The sequence below is a fragment of the Capra hircus genome, chromosome 1 (genome assembly GCF_001704415.2).
Source record: "Capra hircus breed San Clemente chromosome 1, ASM170441v1, whole genome shotgun sequence".
In the NCBI taxonomy this organism is placed as follows: Eukaryota; Metazoa; Chordata; class Mammalia; order Artiodactyla; family Bovidae; genus Capra; species Capra hircus.
Window position 1 is genome coordinate 128,641,362 of NC_030808.1, and position 24,899 is coordinate 128,666,260.

Here is a 24,899-nt window from a genome sequence, read left to right on the forward strand (position 1 = left end):
TAATTCAAACTACATAATCAGTGCATCAATCCAGTTGGGGTTAAGATCAAACCAACTGTCACATGCAAAGTGCTTAAAATAGTGCCTGGCACAGGGTATGCATTCAATAAACACTCATTCCTTTATTAGCTCTGTAATCTCTGTGCAGAAATATATTTTTCCGTGGCTGGGCTCCCTCCTCGCTCCTGCCCATGCACCGACATGGGCATTCTCACTTTGCAACTACATGTCCTACCCCCCAACCCCATCTTCTTACAAATGCCTACTCACCCGTTAAGACCGCTTTCATGTACTCCATAAATCTTTCCTAGTTTCTCCTATCCTTGCCAATTTCTGTCTTTCCTGAAAGACTTTTTCAAGGTCTTTCATGCACAGTCTGACCTCTCCCCAGAAGCTATAGAGTTCTTCAAAAGTTTGTGTCATGTGTGATGTTTGCCCTAGACAGAGTGTGAGCTCTCTGACATCTGAAACTTGCTTTATCTTTTTGTTCCCCCCACAGAATAACAGGAGACAGAAATGGCTAGCTGTTGGCTGATATGGCTAAAAATGGGGCCCACTGCATGTTTGAGTTGGTCTCACTCTCCCAGGCATTCTCCTCTGATGACTACCCTCTTCTGCCTATTGCTCCCTGATGGAATAGTATGGATGAATGTCAGTGTTCTCCCAAAATTCACCTGTTGAAACCCTACCCCTCAATGTGATGGTATTACGAGAGAGGGTCTTTGGGAGACCCTCTCCTTAAAACCCAAATCCTTGCATACTAGGATTAGAAGAGGTCTTGAGGGTGGGGCGCTCATGAATGGGATTAGTGCCCCTATAAGAGTCATGAGAAAACTTGCTTCCTTTCTCTGCATTCCACACATCAGACACAATGAGAAGTTGGCAGTTTGCAACCCAGAAGAGAACTCTCACCAGAACCCAATCATACCAGCACCCTGGTCTTGGACTGCCTTCCTTCAGAACCATAGAAATCAATTTCTGTTATTTATAAGCCACCCAATCTATTGTACTATTGTATTTTTTTTTTTAAACAGGAGCTCTAGCTGACTAAGATAGCAAACTTCTGTTCTATTCAGTGCCTGTGTCTTCAGTTCAGCATGCTTCCCCCAGATCAGTCTTCTCATGATCCATCCACAAACCCACCATTCCAGTTTCCACAGGCTCCAATTAGTGGTGGGCTAAATAATAAATTATAAAATAATAATCTGTCTCAAACTGTCATTTGGTTATCACAGCTTCAGCTACCCCTTTCCACATAAACATGCATCATCACAGAAATTGTCAATGTCTTAAACAAACAAAAGAATGCTTCTCTGTTTCCTGGGACAGCAAGGCTGGGAGGAAAATATTTACTGGTCAAGGGACTTCTCTTAACAACCAAAATCACACCAGAGACCAGAATCCCATACCTTCAGCACCAGCATTGAGAGATATTTATTTATTTAGATAACATACATTGCCAAGTCCTTCCTCAGAGCTCACCCTACATTGAGTGCCAGGGCTTTAGAGATTAATGAGATGAGATATGGGTCTCAGGCTCAAAGGCATTCATAGAGTAGTATTTTCACAATTCAAGTCAAATGTCTCTGTGTACATGTATACGGAGAGAGAGAAAACAGAGTTTGAATGGAGGGAAGGTATGAACAAAGCTACTGAACTATCAAGAGGTCAGTCAGAAAGGGAGAATCTCAGATGCTAGAACCCAGTGTTTAAATGATCAGAAATTATAGTCGCCATATATTTAATTCTGTTTACATGCCATGAACTGCACTAAGTGACTTCTAAACACTATACTGCCAACTACTTGGCAAGGCAGATCTTTGTATCCCCATTTTATAGATAAAGAAACTGAGGTTCAAAGGGATAAACTGATTTGCCCAAGATTATCTAACTGGGAAGCGGTAGGGCCAAGATTAGAACCCAGGTTTCTCTGGTTACCGAGCCCAAATTTTCCTTCCTAGAGGACAGAAGAAAAACGAAAATATCCAAAATATCTGTGAAACAATACCACTGCAACTGCAAACAGGTGGCTTCACTAAACCAATCACTGCTGATTGTTCAGCTGATATTCCAGAGGCCAGGCAGAAGGATAACGTTGGAGATGCAGGGAGAATCAGGATGAGATTCCAGCTCGGGGGCTTACAGGGTGGTGATGGACCAGACGAGGAGCACAGGTACTCCAGAGGGAGAGCTGCAGTCTGGGGGACCAATCAGGGGAGGCTCCCAGGGGAGACCATGTCCAGCCCTGGCCATGTCTTGAGTCACAGAAGGAATCAGGATGAGGAAAGTGACCTTACAGCCCAAAGACATAGTCCAAAGGGCCCAGGGCAGGAATGAGCCCATCCTGGCCCAAGAACCACAGGTACTCTGGGATAAGTGCAAGTCAGCATGTGCCCTCTGATGCACTGCTGGGGACATTTTGTCACTGTGCTTCAGTTGTTGGGTAAACTACTGTCACATCGCTAGAAGTCACATGCTACTTTCCCAGAGATGATACAGGACAATTCACCATAAAAATCCCACACCACTTTCGCTCCTGTAGGAGGTTCTGCACGTGCACTTTGGAATAGACAGGGATGGTTTTTGAATCTGTGAGAGGGAGGATGAGGCTGCTGCTTGAAGCAGGTTTCTATGGATAAGAACAAGGCCCACTCCCTTCACCTCTTGACAGGCCCCTCGAGACAACAGCCTTGGACTCTCCCGCTGTGAGCAGGACCATAGGGCCCCTAGGGATCTGAGATATAGTCAGCTTCCTCATGGCCGCCAGATCTGCCTTTAAACCCAAAGGGGAGAACACATGATGAATAGTCAGGGGGCGCTGGGTGTGATGAGCCTTCTCATTCTCACCCCAGTGTCACAACCTTCACTGGTAGTCCTGGCAAGTCATTTGTCCTCATTCAGACTTAGTTTCTTCTCTGTGAAGCTGGCTACCAACATCAGCCCTGCATGGCTTGTAAATATGAGACAGTCCAAGTAAAGAGATTAGCAGAGTGCCTGTTACACTAAGGAGAGTTTCCACAAACTGCAATTACTGCAATTATACAACTCCTGCTACAACTCCGCTCTGTCCTCTCCCCTCCTTATTACCAAATGCTGTACTTGCAAGCCCCTTCCCACCCCCATCTCCCTTGTCTGCATCCCCATCGTATGGTACTACACTCGGTACAAATGCAGCCTACTCTTATTCTCTTAAAGTTTTCACACAAAAATCTTGTCTCTTCAACCAGATCAAAGCTCTCAAAGCAAGGCAGTAGTGAGATGGGAATGGGGGTGGTCTTCTTATATTTTCCAAGAACCCTCCAAAGCACTGAGCCAGGCTCTGGAAACATAGGCAGACACAACATCAGTTATTACTGATGGTCTGTACTCAAGTATGGGTTTCCCTGGTAGCTCAGCTTGTAAAGAATCTTCCTGTAATGCAGGAGACCCTGGTTCAATTCCTGAGTTGGGAAGATCACCTGGACAGGGATAGGCTACCCTCTCCAGAATTCTTAGGATTCCCTAGTGGCTCAGACGGTAAAGAATCCACCTAAAATGCAGGAGTCCCCTGGGTTAGGAAGATCCCCTGGAGGAGGGCATGGCAACACACTCCAGTATTCTTGGAGAATGAAAAATAGCCTTCTGTTTTTTGGTTTTTTTTGAGAATCCCCATGGACAGAGGAGCCTGGTGGGCTGCAGTCCATGGGGTCACAGAGTCCGACACAACTGAGCAACTAAGCAAAGCACGTACTCAGGTATTGTGCTGAACAATCAATGCCTGGATCTTGAGAACTGAAAAGGGTTTGTGTACCAGGCTCATGAGACCTGAGACCACTGATATATCACCAAATTTTGACACAAATCTTAAGATGTTTATTGTATTGTCTTTTTTCCCTGGATAAGACATGTCCTTCTCTGCCCCAGAGGCTCACAAGTCCACAATGCCCTCTCAGCTTTGCATAGGATCTGGTTCTTTCAAGGCATCCTGGAAGTGTTTGCCTATTTTGAATAGCCAAGATACGGAAGAGTAAAAGGAAGGGGTTATAATAGCTCCCTGGCCACTGTATTATTTCTGAAGTCGGGAATACGTTTGCACTGAAATTGCAGAGATCCTGCAAAAACGGTTCTCAGGGCTTAGCTGCTCAATTTGCTACAGGCAAGAAGCAAGAAACACAAAGGCAGAACCAGCTGTGCACCTCAAACACAACATCATATAGGAGCCCACGCCAGGAAGATGCGCTTCCAGACAGTTGTCTGGAGGATGTATTCAAGTCTGCCAGGAAGCCTGACACCCCACTCCCAATCTTCCTCTACACATGAATTCGGAACTGTATGGGAAAAGAAGGGTATTTTTCATTCAGTCTTCTTCGCATGCCTCCCTGACTTTTCTCCTCTTTAGTAATATGGGAATAATAACAACATGAACGTTAGAAACTGCAAAGTCAGTGGCAGGATGCATCATATACAAAGCATAACCTTCAGTGTCTCACACATTCTTCAGAGATAATTTGAAATTTGGAAACGTAAAATGCATGTACATTGTGATAAGGAAAGTCAGCTCTGTACTTCCCAACTGAAGTGTCATAGTAAAGGTCTCTGTTTTGATCAAGTATTACACATTTGTCTTTAAAAAAAAAAAAAAAAATGCAGCTAACAACGCCCTTTGCAGCCCCCCAGTGGTAGGAAAGAGAAAGAAGGAAGACGGGGGATTCAGAAAGCAACTCACACTCAGCAGACCAATCAACTTTTCAGTCCAGAAAGACAAATGGCTTGTTTTCAGCACGAAATGAATATGTTCTAAGTGAGGAAGATGAAAAGTGTTGGTTAAAATGCACATAATTATTCATATGAGCGTGAATCATTGAGAGCCTGGATTTTTTTTTCTTTTCAATCGTTCTCTTTTATCTGTACCGTTTTCCATTCTAACCTGGGAACCCTGCAATGCATTAGCATACCAGGTCTTCTTCGCAAACAAGTTTTCCCTTCTTTCTTCACTTGCTGTGAGACCTCCTGTTTGCAGACATCTGCTCATACAGACACAATTTGCTCTGCTACAAAGTGACAAAAAAATTAAATAGACATCACTCGCCTGTTTAACAAAGTTTTTATATTGGGAAAGGAGAGCAAAAGCTTTGGAACTTCATTAATTCCGTTTTCACAAAGACAACAGTCTCTCGGGGTGATGGGCGACTTCTTTACACATTCCTTTACCTTTGCCACATGTTTGAGAAATTTTCATCATCAGTTTTCCGCTGTCTTCCGCCAAACGAAACTACTTCTCACGGATGGGGGTGGGGGGATGGGACGAAAAGAAACAGGATGCCGGCTTATAAAATCATGTCACCAAAAACCATGTCACCACAAAACTAAAAGGTTACAGGATGAACAGAAACTCTACTATCCTCAATTGTATCACTCTCAAGTTGCGGGAGAGGCATTTCCGAGGTTCTCAGGAGGCGAACTGTCTGCCTCGTACTCTCCCCACCCCTCCAAGGGTAATTAAACACAGAAAACATTCCCTCCTGAGTCAAATGGAAGCTACAGTGTAAAGCCAGCTTGCAAATCAGATTGCCCCTAGTAGGGCGTCTCTTTATCTTCTAGAGCAAACTCCTCCTTCCTCTAACAATGGTCAATGACCACGGTCCTCCCGGAGCTGGTTAACGGGCAAATTTTACCACAACCATTAAACCAAGCGCACGCTCTCCCAGTTAAAGCGCAGAGAATCAACAAGTTAGCACAAACCTGGGCGCCCCAGCCCAGAACTGCCTCTCCGGCGCCCACCGCCGCCAACCTCTCGCTCTGCTCCTCCCTTGCCTCTCCCACCATCGTCCAGCAAGCATGTGACCTTCCGTTTTCAGTTCACCCTCTGGTCGCCCCCACCCCAGCGCTCCTCCCCACACTCCAAGGCAGCAAATTCCGCGGTTCGCCAGCCTCTCGACCGCGCCAGGCGTTCGCCCGGATGTTGCTTCCTCCGAGGCGCGAAGGGCCGAGAGGTCAAAACTCCAAGCGAACCAGAGTAGCGGGGAGGGAGGTCACCAGGTTCTGCGCTCGGGTGCCGAAGCACAGTCGCAGAGGCTGTGGGGAACATCACATCCCGCACTTCTCCTGGACTCGGCGGCCCACCCCGAGGGCGCGCGTTCCCAGGGGAGCCAGAGCCGCCCTGGGGGAGCCTGAGGCCAGCCAAGGGGAGCCTTCTCTGGAGGCCACAAGTTTCCACCCCATCCCCGAGCTGGGAGACGAGCCCTGCTCTCTCCTTAGAGGCACTGCCGCTGATTACTCCCTCTGGGCTGGAGCAGACAACTGCCTCTCCGCGCCGCACCAGCCCGCGACTCAGCCACTACGCCCCCACCCCGGGGCAGACAGCCCCGAAACTTATCCCGACTCCCCAGACCTCGCCTTCCCCAGGGTCCCTAGGCCCCACCCAGGGGTTGGGTCGGCGTCCGCAAGTGAAATCTATCTAGTCCACGGCGCAGGGCGCTCACTTCGGGCAACCTGGGCGCACGGGCGCTGGGAAGCTGCGGCAAGGAAGGGTGTGCAAATCCAGCGTGAGCCCGGATGCCCGCTGCTTACACTCTCAAGCCCGCCCTGCTTCCCTCCTCGAAGACGAAGAAAGTTCCCCAGCACCCACCTTTAGCCGCGAGGAGGCGGCGCCGCCCGCTGTCCCCGCCGCCGCTGCCGCTCCCCACGCCCAGCGCCAGCAGGAGCGGCACCCAGCACAGCCTCCCAGTCAGCATCCTCGCCGCCGCCGCCGCCTCAGAGCTGCCGCCGCCGCCTATTGCCCGCGCCGGCTCTCCCCTCCCGGTGCGCGCCGGGCCGCCAGCCGCCTCGCCCTGCCGCTGGGTGCGCTTCGGGAGCCGCCGCGCTCGGTCTCCGGCGTCCGCCGCCGCGCCGCTCGCTCGCCGGCAGCAGCCGCGCTCACTGGCACGGACCTGGAGCGGCTCCGGCGCTCACCCTGGGACGGCCCGTGACGTCACGGACGGGGGGAGGCGGCTCCTGCATATTCATGAGGCGCGGACACCGGTGGCGGCCGTGAGCTCGCGGCTCCGCGGCCCCGGCCCCCAACTTTCCCCGCCGTCCTCGAGCTCTCGGGGCGCTCCTGCTCCAGTTTTCCTGGTCCAGGCAGGACTCGGCTCCCAGAGGGCCGGGTGGGCGGCTGCGGGGAGCCCTTGGCCCCGCTCCCTTCTCGCTCCGGCTCGCAAATAACTGCCTCAAGGGATGACCGGCTCCCTCGGAAGTGGTTCGCGGGAGCCTGAGCGTCGCCCGCGGGGAGTCAGGGCGCCGGGCCCCGCCACGCCCTTGAAGCTGACATCCGCGCCGAGAGAAGCGGGGGCGTTGCTGCCAGTCCTGCCCTTGGCTGGGACTCTGGACGCTCTATGCCGCCGGGTCTGGGGAGGGCGCCCGGCCCACGCTAGAGTTGGAGAGCGCTAGTGCTGCGAGCGCTGGTCGGAGTTGCCGAGCCGTGTGCATCACCGCGGACCGGAAGGGCAGTGGCCGGAGTCCGCACCATCTTGGAGATGCAGGGACAGCCGAGGCTCCCGGAGGCTGATGGACCAGATCACAGAAGGCAGACTTGGGGCGCTGGGCCTGCCGAGGCTACAGTGGGACAGAAACTTCGCTGCAGTATGGTGCCCAGGCAGGAAGTTACCACCTTTCTGTTTCACTCCAAGTATCTTAAGACCTGGCCACCTGACGTCATGCTTTGTAACACCTCGTAATTGTCAGTTCCCAGAGTGCAAGGGCCATGCACTCCGGACGACCCTCCCCAACCCCAGGCCATAGAGGTTTCAAAGAGGTACTCCATAAACACTAATTAATGGCTCACAATAAATCCTTGACCATATTCGCATACATGTATGCAGTGCCAATATCACACATAAGTCAGGGTTCAAATAAGGACGTAGAGAAATCCAGAGAGAACCAAGTTATTTATTCATTGATTCATCCCTTTTACTGAGCACCTAGACAGGTAATGTCACCCTGCCACTGGACACTAAATTAGACATTAGACCATCCAAAGACCCAGGAGGGTTGTCCGTCCTCTCTTTAAAGTCTTTGTTCCTGTGTGAGAAGCCAAAGAAGGCAGTAAAAGGCAATTACAATGCCTTTTTGTGTGTGGTAGGCACATTCTTTATGTTGCTAGATATGAGCCTATACAAATCAATTAACAAAATGTATATGCTGCAACGGTGTCTAAACAGCATCCTATAATTAATAACTGTAGTTTGGAGTACTCAACAAAGCCATAAAATCCATTAACAGCCCTCCTGCTGCTCAGTCACTCTGCACCCAGCCTGGCAGCTCACCCAGAGCTACTGCCATTGTGCAGGTGGACTCTTCTGCATTTCCAGTCACTGAGAGGTGCTTGGAGTGCAGCCATGAATCACACTGGCTGCAGAAAGCCTCAACCCAGGAAGGGTGCTTCACCTGCACATCTCCTTTAACCTGCACAACCCACGTCTGTGCTGTTACTCTCCTTTCACACGGGAGTAAATGGAGCAAACTTCCTTGTCCAAGGTCAAAGGGCTAAACAATGCCTCAGGTCCACACCAGGTTCTTGCCCTTTCCAGACTTGGTGTTGGGGGTCCAGAAAAGATGGCATGGAGAAGAAGGAAATTTGACCCAAGCAAAATCAGAGAGGCCAGCAAATAGAGGAAGAATATAGACGTGTCTCATTTTCTTCTATTTATGCTGCACCCAGGGCTTCCCAGGTTGGCTCAGTGGTAAAGAATCCACCTGCCTGTGCAGGAGACGCCAGTTCTATCCCTGGGTGGAGAAGATCTCCTGGAGAAGGGAATGGCAAACAACTCCAGTACTCTTGCCTGGGAAATCTCATGTTCAGAGGAGCCTAGCGGGCTACAGTCTGTGGGGTCACAAAAGAGTCTGACACAACTTAGCAACTAAACAACAACTTCATGCTCCATCCAATTATATATCTGCCTCCCCTTCATTTTCTAATAAATCAACTTACTTTACTGACTTACCTGCGCTGTCTTTTGATGTCATTCTGTTGAGTTTTTTAAGACCAGTTGGCTAGTTTCCAAAATTTTGCATGGACTTTCAAATGAGACCAAATAATGAGAAAGAAGAGGACATATAGCTGATGGAGAAGCATCCCCACCCCCATGCAGCAGATCACCAGAAAGAACACAGCAGAGAAGATACCAGGAGGTAGGCCAGTTGCTAACAACATTGCTAACCTCTATTTTCTCCTCTATGAATAGGGGGGATAATTTATGCCTGTTGTGAAAAATCAAGTGCACTAATGGCTCCTGTTTGTTTATACCCCCCTGAATTCATTCCCTTTGGATATATTCTCCATATGATTTGCTTTGGCCAGTAAGACAGCAGCCATGCATGTTTTCTCTTCCTCTTCCAGGTCAACCAAGAGGTGACCTGCTGGAGAGTGAGAGACCACACAGAGTGAAGCTGAGCTATCCATTCAGCCAAGGTCATCCTAGACTAGTCAGCACCAACTGACCCACAAGCTGAACGCAGACAACACGAGCAAGCCCAGCCAAGACCAGCCAATTCTGACCCACATCAGAGCTGCCCAACTGACTTATGAAAAGTAATCAGTGGTTGCATTCAGCCACTACGTTTTGGGGTGGTTGATTAAGGAGCATTTCCCTTGTGGCTCAGCTGGTAAAGAATCCACCTGCAATGTGGGAGACCTGCGTTCAATCCCTGGGTTGGGAAGATCCCCTGGAGAAAGGAAAGGCTACCCTCTCCAGTATTGTGGCCTGGAGAATTCCATGGGTCACAAAGAGTTGGACACAACTGAGTGACTTTCACTTTCACACCTACTTCATAAGTAGGTCATTACAAGAAGTAAATGATAAAATATATGTAGAACTCTTAGTATGTTGACTACGTGTTGGCACATAGTCAACATTCAATAATTGTAAAAATGTCTCCATTTCATCCTTACTTCCCAAGTCTCTAAAATGCCAGTCATAAACCTGAGTTATGTCTTTTGCAAGAAAGGCACCAACAACCTGGCATGGAGGGGATGAAAGTGAGTAAGTTCAGCCTTGGAAATTCTCAGGCTGCAAGAGCCTTGAGCCCACATCATCTGCATGGAGCATAGCTATGCCCTCTGCCTGTGCTAGGCCATTGCAGATACAAAAAGTGGATACTATAAACCAACAGTTAATATGTTCCAGTTCACTCTGTGCCAGGCTTTGCAATAGGGGTTTTGCATCCCATACTTAATTTAATCCTTTCAACAACAGTTGTTATTTTCCTACTTTGTTCTGACCAGGTTACTGTCTAAGAAAGTTTGAGTAATTTATCTACATTAACTTAATTGTGCAGGATATGAATTAATGTCTGCCTAATAGAAATTCTTTCTCTCACACATTATCATTTTGAGAGAAGCATGTAGGATAAGTAAGCAACAAAAAGTAATTTCACAGACTCACAAACATAGAGAACAGGCTTGCATTCCCAAGGAGGAAGGATTGGGAGTTTAGGGTTAGTAGATGCAAAATATTATATGTAGAATGGATAAACAACAAGGTCCTACTCTATAGCACAGAGAACTATATTCAATATCCTATGATAAACCATAATGGAAAAGATTGTGATAAACCATATATGGAAAAAATATATATATATATATATATATATTTGAATCACTTTGCTGTACAGCAGAAATTAACACATTGTAAATCAACTGTAAATCAATAAAATAAATTATTTTTAAAAGTAGTTTCAAATCAGAAGAGGTAGCTTTGGGAATTCAGCTTTCAAAAATATCTTTATCCACCATCATTTCTGAATATTAAACAATTATTTAATAACCAATTGAAACCAAAGTAGTGATACAAATCTCTGAATTTGTTGAGGCTGCCCGCTTTACTCTTGACTAGCTATTGCGGCGTGTTCTTTTACAGATCTTTCTCAAAAATGGTAAGCAGATGATGTAAGGCTTTTCTCACTTTAAGCTCCAAGCCCAGGGCCCCACCTGGCAAAGTGGTATTGAATCTCAGACAATTTATTTGGGTCAATAGTTTTTAATAAATAAATAACTCTACTGTTTCAGAAAATAGAATCTAATGGGAACAGGCCTGACATAAACACAGCCAATTCCCTCTCATTTTCACCAGGGTCATTAATGCTTTGCCCAATTAAGTACCAAAACACAGCCCCTGAATAGTTTAAACTGGATGATTGAGGAAAATAAATTATACCAGCTATGGAAACTTATTTTTAAAAAGAAAATTAAACTGCGGCTTTCTACATGACCTAAATTGAATTTAACTAAAAATACTTAACTTTAAAAGAAAGGTCAAAAACCTGCTTCTTAAAGAACTGGAGTCATTTATTGCTCCCCTCCCCCATCTGGGCAGGCAAGGCTGAGTCTTCATGACCCACAAGCAGCTGGACAGATTACCGAATTTTCAACATCACTCAGATGCTTTAGTGCTCCTGCAGACACTGCCTCTGCCAAAGGAGCTTTTTAGAGTTTACGCATTTATCTTCAAGAGAAAGCGAGACAAGCTTGTTCACGACCAAATCCAGTTCATGTTCAACATTGTTTAGACATGAATGTTCTATGCTTGGCGAGGCAGAGTGCCTGACTGAAAACAAAGATGTCATTGATTATACCAAGGAATTATTCCAGCACACTCTCCTATGCTTTCCTTGGACCTTTATACCCTGCAGTGTTAAAAAAAAAAAAAAAAAAAAAAAGGCCAGAAAATTCAGTGACTTCTCCCATTGACAGATGGATCTATCTTTTCCCTTCTTGAACCTGAACAGGCTTGCAACTGCTTCCTCAGATAGAATTTGGCAAAAGCGATGCTCTGTGACTTCCCCGACTAGACCGTAAGGGCAGTGAAGCTTCTGCCTTATTCACTGGGATGCTCACTTTTGGAACCTAGAGTCTCCATTGGCAGGTCCAATGACCTGAGGCTGCCAGCCATGTTATGAAGGTACCAGGCCACGTGAGGAGGCCACGTGTAAGTGCACTGACAGCTCCAGCTGAGTCCAACATTTGCATCATCCCAGAATCTCCAGGTAATCCCACTTCCTAGGTGCTGAGTCACCTTCAGCTGTTTGAATCTTTCCACCTAAAGCCTGGGACATCATGAAACAGAGTCAAGTCATTTCCACTATACCCTGTCTGTATTCCTGACGCACAGAAACCAATAGTGTATGTAACAAAATTGTTGTGAAACAGCATGTAAAACATTGCCCAGCTTACACTGGTTTTGCCTCCTTAAATAGGTTGCTGATTAATCAAATCTTGACTTATTTTATATAGACGGAACTGTGAATGTGCAAGACAGAAACCCCTGTCTCCAGGATGAGCCCAAAACCAAGAAACTTCCATCTGCAGAACTCAAAGAATAGAAATGTTGCTACCAAGGCTCTGTATGAAGCAGGAAGTCCTTCAAAATCCAAAAATAAGGAAAATCCAGGTACCAACCAGCAAGTAGCTTGTAGGGATTAATTCAAGATGAACCAAACAGAATCCAAGTTTGAAATTCCCCTAACTCCTTAAATTTCACCCTTGAACCCCACATCAGGACATATTTGAGAGCCTTGTCTTCTGTCTCCTTGCTGGTTGATCTTTCATTAAAAGTTCTTTTCTCAAAAGCTGATGCCATATTCTATGCCTATTAGGCAGTGCGTCTTTCCTTGGTAACAGTTGTTTATGCCACTAAGTTTTGGGGTGGGTTGTAATGCATCAAGAGTAACTAAATCATACTTATTCTAACTTGGTCCCTACAACAAAGACTGGGAGAAGGGAAATGTGGTGAGATAAGTCTGTGAGTAATGTGCAATTAGTCCCATTCTGTAGCTTAAATGTTGAGATTTGTATGGCCAAGAAAAAGAAACAATGGGGCTTAATGGAAAAAGAATGATTTCTAGAATTGCACAAGCCTATATTCCAAACCCACCTCTACTATTATCTACCTAAATATGACTCAAGAAAACTGCTTATTCTGTTGAAGCCTAGTTTCCTCATCTACAGATGGAGGTGCAATATGTAACCTAATGTAACAAGACTATTTTTAGGGTTAAATGAATTGTAAAGAGGCGAATCCTTTCCCTCCCGAATGGTAGAGACGCAGTAAATGAAACCATCCCTAGTGAGAGTGCGTACTCACCTAGAACCACTCCTGCTTTTTTCTGACTCTTCTGTATTTAGTGTTATCTATGCAGGAAAAATGTGAACATATATGGGCACCTATGAAACCACATCACTGCCAGACCCACCAGACCCACTGGCACCAGACCCACTGGCACAGCAGGCACCAGTTCATATGCCCTGCCAGACCAGTTCAGGCGTGCTATCTAAATCTTTGCATTGATCACTGAAGAAGGCTTTCCTATCTCTTCTTGTTGTTTTTTGGAACTCTGCATTCAGATGCTTTTATCTTTCCTTTTCTCCTTTGCATTTTGCTTCTCTTCTTTTCACAGCTATTTGTAAGGCTTCCCCAGACAGCCATTTTGCTTTTATTTTCCATGGGGATGGTCTTGATCCCTGTCTCCTGTACAATGTCACGAACCTCATTCCATAGTTCATCAGGCACTCTATCTATCAGATCTAGGCCCTTAAATCTATTTCTCACTTCCACTGGATAATCATAAGGGATTTGATTTAGGTCATACCTGAATGGTCTAGCGGTTTTCCCTACTTTCTTCAATTTAAGTCTGAATTTGGTAATCAGGAGTTCATGATCTGAGCCACAGTCAGCTCCTATTCTTGTTCTTGTTGACTGTATAGAGCTTCTCCATCTTTTGCTGCAGAGAATATAATCAATCTGATTTCGGTGTTGACCATCTGGTGATGTCCATGTGTAGAGTCTTCTCTTGTGTTGTTGTAAGAGGGTGTTTGCTATGACCAGTGCATTTTCTTGGCAAAACTCTATTAGTCTTTGCCCTGCTTCATTCCACATTCCAAGGCCAAATTTGCCTGTTACTCCAGGTGTTTCTTGACTTCCTACTTTTGCATTCCAGTCCCCTATAATGAAAAGGACATCTTTCTTGGGTGTTAGTTCTAGAAGGTCTTGTAGGTCTTCATAAAACCATTCAACTTCAGCCTCTTCAGCGTTACTGGTTGGGGCATAGACTTAGATAACTGTGATATTGAATGGTTTGTCTGGGAGACGAACAGAGATCATTCTGTAACTTTTGAGACTGCATCCAAGTACTGCATTTCAGACTCTTTTGTTGACCATGATGGCTACTCCATTTCTTCTGAGGGATTCCTGCCCACAGTAGTAGATACAATGGTTATCTGAGTTAAATTCACCCATTCCAGTCCATTTTAGTTCACTGATTCCTAGAATGTCGACGTTCACCCTTGCCATCTCTTGTTTGACCACTTCCAATTTGCCTTGATTCATGGACCTGACATTCCAGGTTCCTATACAATATTGCTCTTTACAGCATCAGATCTTTGTTCTATCACCAGTCACATCCACAGCTGGGTATTGTTTTTGCTTTGGCTCCATCCCTTCATTCTTTCTGGAGTTATTTCTCCACTGATCTCCAGTAGCATATTGGGCACCTAGTGATCTGGGGAGTTCCTCTTTTGGTATCCTATCATTTTGCCTTTTCATACTGTTCATGTGGTTCTCAAGGCAAGAATACTGAAGTGGCTTGCCATTCCCTAAAGCCTTCTTCAGCGATCAGTGCAAAGAAATAGAGGACAAGAACAGAATGGAAAGACTAGAGATCTCTTCAAGAAAATTAGAGATACCAAGGGAACATTTCATGCAAAGATGGGCTCGATAAAGGACAGAAATGGTATGGACCTAACAGAAGCAGAAGATATTAAGAAGAGGTGGCAAGAATACACAGAAGAACTGTACAAAAAAGATCTTCACGACACAGATAATCATAATGATGTGCTCACTAATCTAGAGCCAGACATCTTGGAAAGTGAGGTCAAGTGGGCCTTAGAAAGCATCACTACGAACAAAGCTAATGGAGGTCATGGAATTCCTGTTGAGCTGTTTCAAATCCTGAAAGATGATGCTGTGAAAGTGCTACACTCAATATGCCAGCAAATTTGGAAAACTCAGCAGTGGCCACAGGACTGGAAAAGGTCAGTTTTCATTCCAATCCCAAAGAAAAGCAATTCCAAAGAATGCTCAAACTACCGCACAATTGCGCTCATCTCACATGCTAGTAAAGTAATGCTCAAAACTCTCCAAGCCAGGCTTTAGCAATACATGAACCGTGAACTCCCTGATGTTCAAGCTGGTTTTAGAAAAGGCAGAGGAACCAGAGATCAAATTGCCAACATCCGCTGGATCATGGAAAAAGCAAGAGAGTTCCAGAAAAACATCTATTTCTGCTTTATTGACTATGCCAAAGCCTTTGACTGTGTGGATCACACTAAACTGTAGAAAATTCTGAGAGAGATGGGAATACCAGACCACCTGACCTGCCTCTTGAGAAATCTGTATTCAGGTCAGGAAGCAACAGTTAGAACTGGACATGGAACAACAGACTGGTCCCAAATAGGAAAAGGAGTACGTCAAGGCTGTATATTGTCACCCTGCTTGTTTAACTTCTATGCAGAATACATCATGAGAAACGCTGGACTGGAAGAAACACAACCTGGAATCAAGACTGCCGGGAGAAATATCAATAACCTTAGATATGCAGATGACACCACCCTTATGGCAGAAAGTGAAAAGGAGCTAAAAAGCCTCTTGATGAAAGTGAAAGAGGAGAGTGAAAATTTGGCTTAAAGCTCAACATTCAGAAAACAAAGATCACGGCATCTGGTCCCATCACTTCATGGGAAATAGATGGGGAAACAGTGGAAACAGTGTCAGACTTTATTTTGGGGGGCTCCAAGATCACTGCAGATGGTGATTGCAGCCATGAAATTAAAAGACGCTTACTCCTTGGAAGAAAAGTTATGACCAACCTAGATAGCGTATTCAAAAGCAGAGACATTACTTTTCCGACTAAGGTCCGTCTAGTCAAGGCTATGGTTTTTCCAGTGGTCATGTGTGGATGTGAGAGTTGGACTGTGAAGAAGGCTGAGCGCCGAAGAATTGATGCTTTTGAACTGTGGTGTTGGAGAAGACTCTTGAGGGTCCCTTGGACTGCAAGGAGATCCAACCAGTCCATTCTGAAGGAGATCAACCCTGGGATTTCCTTGGAAGGAATGATGCTAAAGCTGAAACTCCAGTACTTTGGCCACCTCATGCGAAGAGTTTACTCATTGGAAAAGACTCTGATGCTGGGAAGGATTGGGGGCAGGAGGAGAAGGGGACGACCGAGGATGAGATGGCTGGATGGCATCATGGACTCGATGGATGTGAGTCTGAGTGAACTCGGGAGATGATGATGAACAGGGAGGCCTGGCGTGCTGTGATTCATGGGGTGACAAAGAGTCGGACACGACTGAGCGACTGAACTGAACTGAACTGTTATCTAAATCTACCTGCTGTTTCAGCCACATGCTGGAAAACTCAAAACATTCTTACTGGTGGGGATGTTGATAGAGTAAGAGAGTATGCTAATGGGTGTGTGTTGAAAGTATTATTTTCATTTTATACAGAAGGTAATGGAAGCCCAGAGAGGTTACACTGTTGGCTTAAAGTCACACAGCCTGGGGTAGATTCTAATTTTCTTGACTCCTGATCCAGAGCTTCATATAGACCATGTCCCGTTACATGGGAGTTAATAAGTATACAAACATCGGTGCTTAAAATGCCTGGAGCCAACCAGACCAGGAGCCAGGAAGTGCCTTCCACACCAAAAGCCCACTGGAGAGGTCCTAGTAAGAGAGAAGTGAAAGGGTAAACACTTCTTTATTTTCCTGGTTCAGAGAAAGAGGCTACCCATGCCTTTTCTTTCTCATTCACAGCCATCCAAGCTTGCTAGACTGCTCCAAGGAAATCATTTCACCTAAGTAATTTTAAAGTTTTATGTCTTTCATATTTCTCAATATTTAAGAAATTCTTTTCCAGGTTGGCATGGTAATGTGTAGTGAATCATGTGTCCAAAGGGGACAGGATATATTATAGCACCTTCACATGATGTTCTACAGCATCTGGGAATGTCAAAAAGCAGTGTCATGTGGAGGCACATGATAAACGGTATATATTTGCCAGCAGAGGAATTGAAGGACATTAAAAACCCGACGCTTTTCCTAAATGGCAAAGCGTGGTTCCCTTCCTGCTTTTATCCATGAGCAGCTGAATGTTGGAAGCTGACTTTATTGTAAAAAACATCAAGCTGTTTTTGGGATTTAGAGTTTGGAGATGAATACTCTTAAATCAGACTACTAAAATCCAAAGTAAATTCATTTTACTAAAATTGGTCTAAAGGTTGATTTAATACTGCAGCTACCTGGAGCAGGGGAGGGAGAGAGGGAGGAAGGGAGGGCAGGTAAAAGAGAGAGAGCTTTGCAAAGAGCAAATGTGCAAACAATGATTAAGGATTTTGAAGATTTATGTAACATGATTCATATACAAGAATATGAAATTGTACTTTACAAACAGAGATTAAGGCTTCCTTTAACTCTTTATAGAAACTGATCAGATGCCTGCATCTTCAAAGTGCTTAAAACATGCCTGTAATTAATAAATTCTTTAAATAACTGAGCTGTTGTTGAAGAATAAATATGAAACAAAGATGCTTTCAGGCACCCACTGCTAGGTTATCAGCTGTCTCTCACAGAAGGAAACTCTAAGACAGAAGAAGGATGTGTGTACAATAAAAAACATGTGGATATATTTAAATAAGATCTAAGGAATGAAACAAACAAAAAAAGTTAAAATAACAAGTAATTTGCATGACCTAAAAACAAAATAGCAGCAAAATACTAGGTAAAAATAACATACAAATCAGAATAGAAAGTGCAGAATTAAAATTTTTTTGCCCACAAGTATGCTTGTTAAATTCCTAAAGAGGTGAGAATATCAGACCATCTTACCTGTCTCCTGAGAAACCTGTATGCAGACCAAGAAGCAATAGTTAATCAGACATGGAGCAACAGGCTGGTTCAAAATTGGGAAAGGAGCATGTCTAGGTTGTATATTGTCACCCTGCTTATTTAACTTACATGCAGAGTACATCATTCAATATGTCGGCTGGATGAATCACAAACTGGAATCAAGATTATCAACAGCCTCAGATATGCAGATCAGTTCAGTTCAGTTCAGTCACTCAGTTGTGTCCAACTCTTTGCAACCCCATGAACCACAGCACCCCAGGCCTCCCTGTCCATCACCAACTCTCAGAGTCCACCCAAACCCACGTCCATTGAGCCGGTGATGACATCCAACCATCTCATCCTCTGTCGTCCCCTTCTCCTCCTGCCTTCAACCTTTCCCAGCATCAGGGTCTTTTCCAATGAGTCAGCTCTTCACATCAGGTGGCCAAAGTATTGGAGTTTCAGCTTCAGCATCAGTCCTTCCAATGAACACCCAGGACTGATCTCCTTTAGCATGGACTGGTTGGATCTCCTTGCAGTCCAAGGGACTCTCAAGAGTCTTCTCCAACACCACAGTTCAAAAGCATCAATTCTTCGGCACTCAGTTTTCTTTATAGTCCAACTCTCACACCCATACATGACTATTGGAAAAACCATAGCCTTAACTAGATGGACCTTTGTTGGCAAAGTAATGTCTCTGCTTTTGAATATGCTATCTAGGTTGGTTATAACTTTTCTTCCAAGGAGTAAGTGTCTTTTAATTTCATGGCTGCAATCACAATCTGCAGTGATTTTGGAGCCCAGAAAAGTAAAGTCTGACACTGTTTCTACTGTTTCCCCACCTATTTCCCATGAAGTGATGGAACCGGATGCCATGATCGTTGTTTTCTGAATGTTGAGCTTTAAGCCAACTTTTTCACTCTTCACTTTCACTTTCATCAAGAGGCTCTTTAGTTCTTCTTCACTTTCTGCCATAAGGATGGTGTCATCTGCCTGTCTGAGGTTATTGATATTTCTCCCAGCAATCTTGATTCCAGCTGGTGCTTCTTCCAGCCCAGTGTTTCTCATGATATGCTCTGCATACAAATTACAAAAGCAGAGTGACAATATACAGCCTTGACATACTCCTTTTCCAGTGGTTTGGACTTCACTTGCCACTTTGGAGGGTGGAGTTCAGGTTTGATCCCTGGTCATGGAGTGGAGTGGGGAATGGGATCCCACATGCCTTGCAGCCAAAAATCAAAAACCAAAATATAGAGCAGAAGCTGTATTGGAATGAATTCAATGAAAACTTTGAAAATGGTCCACATCAAAAAAAAAAAAAAAAACCTTAAAAAAGAAAGTTCAACACATATGTAAAAAAATATATATTATTTGAGGTTAGTGGGGGAAAGGAGAGATGATGAGTCAAGCAGCGGCAACGAAAGATCTTCAGATGGAACAAAGACTTCATCTGAAAAATGCAAAATTATAAATTTTAAAAGAAAGTTTAGGCGAGTATTTTTATAGCTTAAAAGTAGGGAAGAATTTCCTAAGCACAAAACAAAAAGCACAAATCATGAAGAAAGGTATTGATGTATTCAGTACTTTGAAATTAGGAACCTTTGTTCATTAAAAGACACCCTAAGTAAAATGAAATGTGAAACCATGAGGTGAAAATTGATATTTGCAATCCTTACTACTAACAAAAGATTGGTTTCAGAATATATGAAGAATTTCCAGAAATCAATAAGAATAAACTAAGCAATTAAGAAATGAGGGCAAATTTATAAACTGGTAATTTATAGAAAAATAAATCTGAAAGGCAAATTAACACACTAAAGATGCTCAATACCACAGGTCATTAGGAAAGAGAAATTAAAAATGATAAAAGATACTGCTGTGATCTGAATGTTTTCCTCCCCTCCAAATTAGTATTGAAACCTAACCTCAAAGATGATGATTTTAGGATTTGGGTCTTTGGGAGGTGGTTAGGTTATTATTAGGTGATTAGACTCCATACTCATAAGTGCAATTGATGCCCTTAGAAAAGAGATCCCACAGACACCCCTGGCTCTTTTGGCCATTGAGGATACAGAGAGAAGATGGCAACCCAGCAGAAGGCCCTCACCCAACCATGCTGGCACCCTGACCTTGGACTTTTGGCTTCCAGAACTGGCAAAAATAAATTTCTCTTGTTTAGATGTTATCCAGATGTGGTGTTTTGTTATAGCAGACTGAGCGGACTAAAGCAGATACTATTTCACACTTTCCAATTTAGAAAAGTCATTAAAGTCCAATAAAACCATACACTAGTGAGATTGAAGAGTGATGGTAATACGTATACACTGATAGTGGAAGTGTAATTGCACATTAGAAAGCACTGGGCAGAACCTACTAAAACTAAATACTCAAACATACTCTGGGATCTGGGTTAGTTTCAGAGGGCTACTGTAGCAAAGTCCCACAAGCTGGCTGGCTTAAGCAAATTTATTCCATCACTCTTCTGGAGGCTAGAAGGAAATGGCAACCCACTCCAGTGTTCTTGCCTGGAGAATCCCAGTGATGGGGGAGCCTGGTGGGCTGCCGTCTATGGGGTCACATAGAGTCGGACATGACTGAAGTGACTTAAGAAGCAGCAGCAGCAGCATAATACCCCATTCACACCTATGGAGAGATCGACTAAACAGAAAATTAACAAGGAAACACAAACTTTAAATGATACAATAGACCAGTTAGACCTAATTGATATCTATAGGACATTTCACCACAAAACAATGAATTTCACCTTTTTCTCAAGTACAGATGGAAACTTCTCCAGGATAGATCACATCCTGGGCCATAAATCTAGCCTTAGTAAATTAAAAGAAAATTGAAGTCATTCCAAGCATCTTTTCTGATGACAATGTAGTAGCATTAGATGTCAATTACAGGAGAAAAACAATTAAAAATTCCAACATATGGAGGCTGAACAACACACTGCTGAATAACCAACAAATCACAAAAGAAATCAAAATATGCAAAGAAATGAATGAAATGAAAACACAACAACCTAAAACCTATGGGACACTGTAAAAGCAGTGTTAAAGGGAAGGTTCATAGCATTACAGGCTTACCTCAAGAAACAAGAAAAAAGTCAAATAAATAGCCTAACTCTACACTTAAAGCAACTAGAAAAGGAAGAAATGAAGAACCCCAGGGAAAGGAAAGAAATCTTAAAAATTAGGGCAGGACGAAATGCAAAAGAAACAAAAGAGACCATAGCAAAAATCAACAAAGCCAAAAGCTGGTTCTTTGAGAAGATAAATAAAGTTGACAAACCATTAGCCAGACTCATCAAGAAGCAAAGGGAGAAGAATCAAATCAATAAAATTAGAAATGAAAATGGAGAGATCACAACAGACAACACAGAAACACAAAGGATCAAAAGAGACTACCATGAGCAACTATATGCCAATAAAATGGACAACTTGGAAGAAATGGACAAATTCTTAGAAAAGTACAACTTTCCAAAACTGAACCAGGAAGAAATAGAAAATCTTAACAGACCCATCACAAGCACAGAAATTGAAACTGTAATCAGAAATCTTCCAACAAACGAAAGCCCAGGTCCAGATGGCTTCACAGCTGAATTCTACCAAAAATTTAGAGAAGAGCTAACACCTATCCTACTCAAACTCTTCCAGAAAATTGCAGAGGAAGGTAAACTTCCAAACTCATTCTATGAGGCCACCATCACCCTAATACCAAAACCTGACAAAGATGCCACAGAAAAAAAGAAAACTACAGGCCAATATCACTGATGAACATAGATGCAAAAATCCTTAACAAAATTCTAGCAAACAGAATCCAACAACATATTAAAAAAATCATACACCATGACCAAGTGGGCTTTAACCCAGGGATGCAAGGATTCTTCAATATCCACAAATCAATCAATGTAATACACCACATTAAAAAATTGAAAGATAAAAACCATATGATTATCTCAATAGACACAGAGAAAGCCTCTGACAAAATTCAACATCCATTTATGATTAAAAAAAAAACCCTCCAGAAAGCAGGAATAGAAGGAACATACCTCAACATAATAAAATCTATATATGACAAACCCACAGCAAACATTATCCTCAATGGTAAAAAAATTGAAAGCATTTCCCTTGAAGTCAGGAACAAGACAGGGGGGCCCACTCTCACCACTAGTATTCATAGTTTTGGAAGTTTTGGCCACAGCAGTCAGAGCAGAAAAAGAAATAAAAGGAAACCAGATAGGAAAAGAGGAAGTAAAACTCTCACTGTTTGCAGATGACAGGATCCTCTACATGGAAAACCCTAAAGACTCCACCAGAAAATTACTAGAGGTAATTAATGAATACAGTAAAGTTGCAGGATATAAAATCAACACACAGAAATCCCTTGCATTCCTATACACTGCAGTCGTGTCCGACTCTGTGGGACCCCATAGACGGCAGCCCACCAGGCTCCCCCATTCCTGGGACTTTCCAGGCAAGAACACTGGAGTGGGTTGCCATTTCTTTCTCCAGTGCATGAAAGTGAAAAGTGAAAGGGAAGTCGCTCAGTCGTGTCCAGCTCTTCGAGACCCCATGGACTGCAGCCTACCAGGCTCCTCCATCCATGGGATTTTCCAGGCAAGAGTACTGGAGTGGGGTGCCATTGCCTTCTCCTATACACTAACAATGAAAAAACAGAAAGAGAAATTAAGGAAACAATAACATTCACCATTGCAATGAAAAGAATAAAATACTTAGGAATATATCTACCTAAAGAAACAAAAGACATATAAATAGAAAACTATAAAACACTGGTGAAAGAAATCAGTTCAGTTCAATTCAGTCACTCAGTTGTGTCCGACTCTTTGTGACCCCATGAATCACAGCACGCCAGGCCTCCTTGTACATCACCAACTCCCGGAGTTCACTCAGACTCACGTCCATCGAGTCCGTGATGCCATCCAGCCATCTCATCCTCGGTCGTCGCCTTCTCCTCCTGCCCCCAACCCCTCCCAGCATCAGAGTCTTTTCCAATGAGTCAACTCTTCACATGAAGTGGCCAAAGTACTGGAGTTTCAGCTTTAGCATCATTCTTTCCAAAGAAATCCCAGGGTTGATCTCCTTCAGAATGCACTGGTTGGATCTCCTTGCAGTCCAAGGGACTCTCAAGTGTCTTCTCCAACACCACAGGTCAAAAGCATCAATTCTTCGGCGCTCAACCTTCTTCACAGTCCAACTTTCACATCCATACATGACCACAGGAAAAACCATAGCCTTGACTAGAAAGACCTTAGTCGGCAAGGTAATGTCTCTGCTTTTAAATATACTATTTAGGTTGGTCATAACTTTTCTTCCAAGGAGTAAGTGTCTTTTAATTTTATGGCTGCACTCACCATCTGCAGTGATTTTGGTGCCCCCCAAAATAAAGTCTAGCACTGTTTCCCCATCTATTTCCCGTGAAGTGATGGGACCGGATGCCATGATCTTCGTTTTCTGAATGTTGAGTTTTAAACCAACTTTTTCCCTCTCCTCTTTCACTTTCATCAAGAGGCTTTTTAGCTCCTCTTCACTTTCTGCCATAAGGGTGGTGTCATCTGCATATCTGAGGTTATTGATATTTCTCCCGGCAATCTTGATTCCAGCTTGTGCTTCTTCCAGTCCAGCGTTTCCCATGATGTACTCTGCATAGAAGTTAAATAAGCAGGGTGACAATATATAGCCTTGACACACTCCTTTTCCTATTTGGAACCAGTCTGTTGTTCCATATCCAGTTCTAACTGTTGCTTCCTGATCTGCATACAGATTTCTCAAGAGGAAAGTCAGGTGGTCTGGTACTCCCATCTCTTTCAGAATTTCCACAGTTTATTGTGATCCACACAGTCAAAGGCTTTGGCATAGTCAATAAAGCAGAAATAGATGTTTTTCTGGAACTCTCTTGCTTTTTCAATGATCCAACAGATGTTGGCAATGTGATCTCTGGTTTCTCTGCCTTCTCTACATCCAGCTTGAATATCTGGAAGTTCACAGTTCATGCATTGCTGAAGCCTGGCTTGGAGAATTTTGAGCATTACTAGCATGTGAGATGAGTGCAATAGTACAGTAGTTTGAGCATTCTTTGGCATTGCCGTTCTTTGGGATTGGAATGAAAACTGACCTTTTCCAGTCCTGTGGCCACTGCTGACTTTTCCAAATTTGCTGGCATAGTGAGTGCAGCACTTTCACAGCATCATCTTTTAGGATTTGAAGTAGCTCAACTGGAATTCCATGACCTCCACTAGCTTTGTTTGTAGTGATGCTTCCTAAGGCTTACTTGACTTCACATTCCAGAAAGTCTGGCTGTAGGTCAATGATCACAGCATTGTGATTTTCTGCATCATGAAAATCTTTTTTTGTACAGTTCTTCTATGTATTCATGCCACCTTTTCTTAATATCTTGTGATTCTGTTAGGTCCATACCATTTCTGTCCTTTATGGAACCCATCTTTGCATGAAATATTCCCTTGGTATCTCTAATTTTCCTGAAGAGATGTCTAGTGTTTCCCATTCTATTATTTTCCTCTATTTCTTTGCACTGACCACCAAGGAAGGCTTTCTTATCTCTCCTTGCTATTCTTTGGATCTGCGTTCAAATAGGTACATCTTTCCTTTTCTCCTGAAGAACTTAGGAGAGCATCAACTTAAAATAATCATACACACAGTGACATATATGTTGTTTAAGATGAACCTCATGATGACCAAAACCCCCCAAAAAACTGTAATAGATATGCATACAAAAAATCAAGAAGGAATCCAAACAGGAAAAGAAGATAGGAACAAAAATCTACAGATATAACCAATGAACAGTGAACAAAATGGCAATAAGTTCATACTCATCAATAATTGCTTTGAATATTGAAAAACTAAATGTTCCAATCAAAAGACATAGGGTTTGTGAAGAAAACAAAACCCATATATATGCTGCCTACAGGAGAATTATTTCAGACCTAAAAACCCTCACAAGTTGAAAGTGAGGG

General features: G+C 43.8%; 1 protein-coding gene across 1 annotated transcript in view; it reads right to left on the reverse strand.

Moving 5' to 3' along the window:
* Positions 1–6,893, reverse strand: part of CLSTN2 (calsyntenin 2) — a 755,598-nt gene extending 748,705 nt beyond the window's left edge. Inside the window, exon 1 of the mRNA XM_018049827.1 lies at positions 6,608–6,893. Within this exon, the coding sequence (XP_017905316.1) occupies positions 6,608–6,713 (106 nt within the window). The 5' untranslated portion in view covers positions 6,714–6,893. The remainder of the gene's footprint in view (positions 1–6,607) is intronic.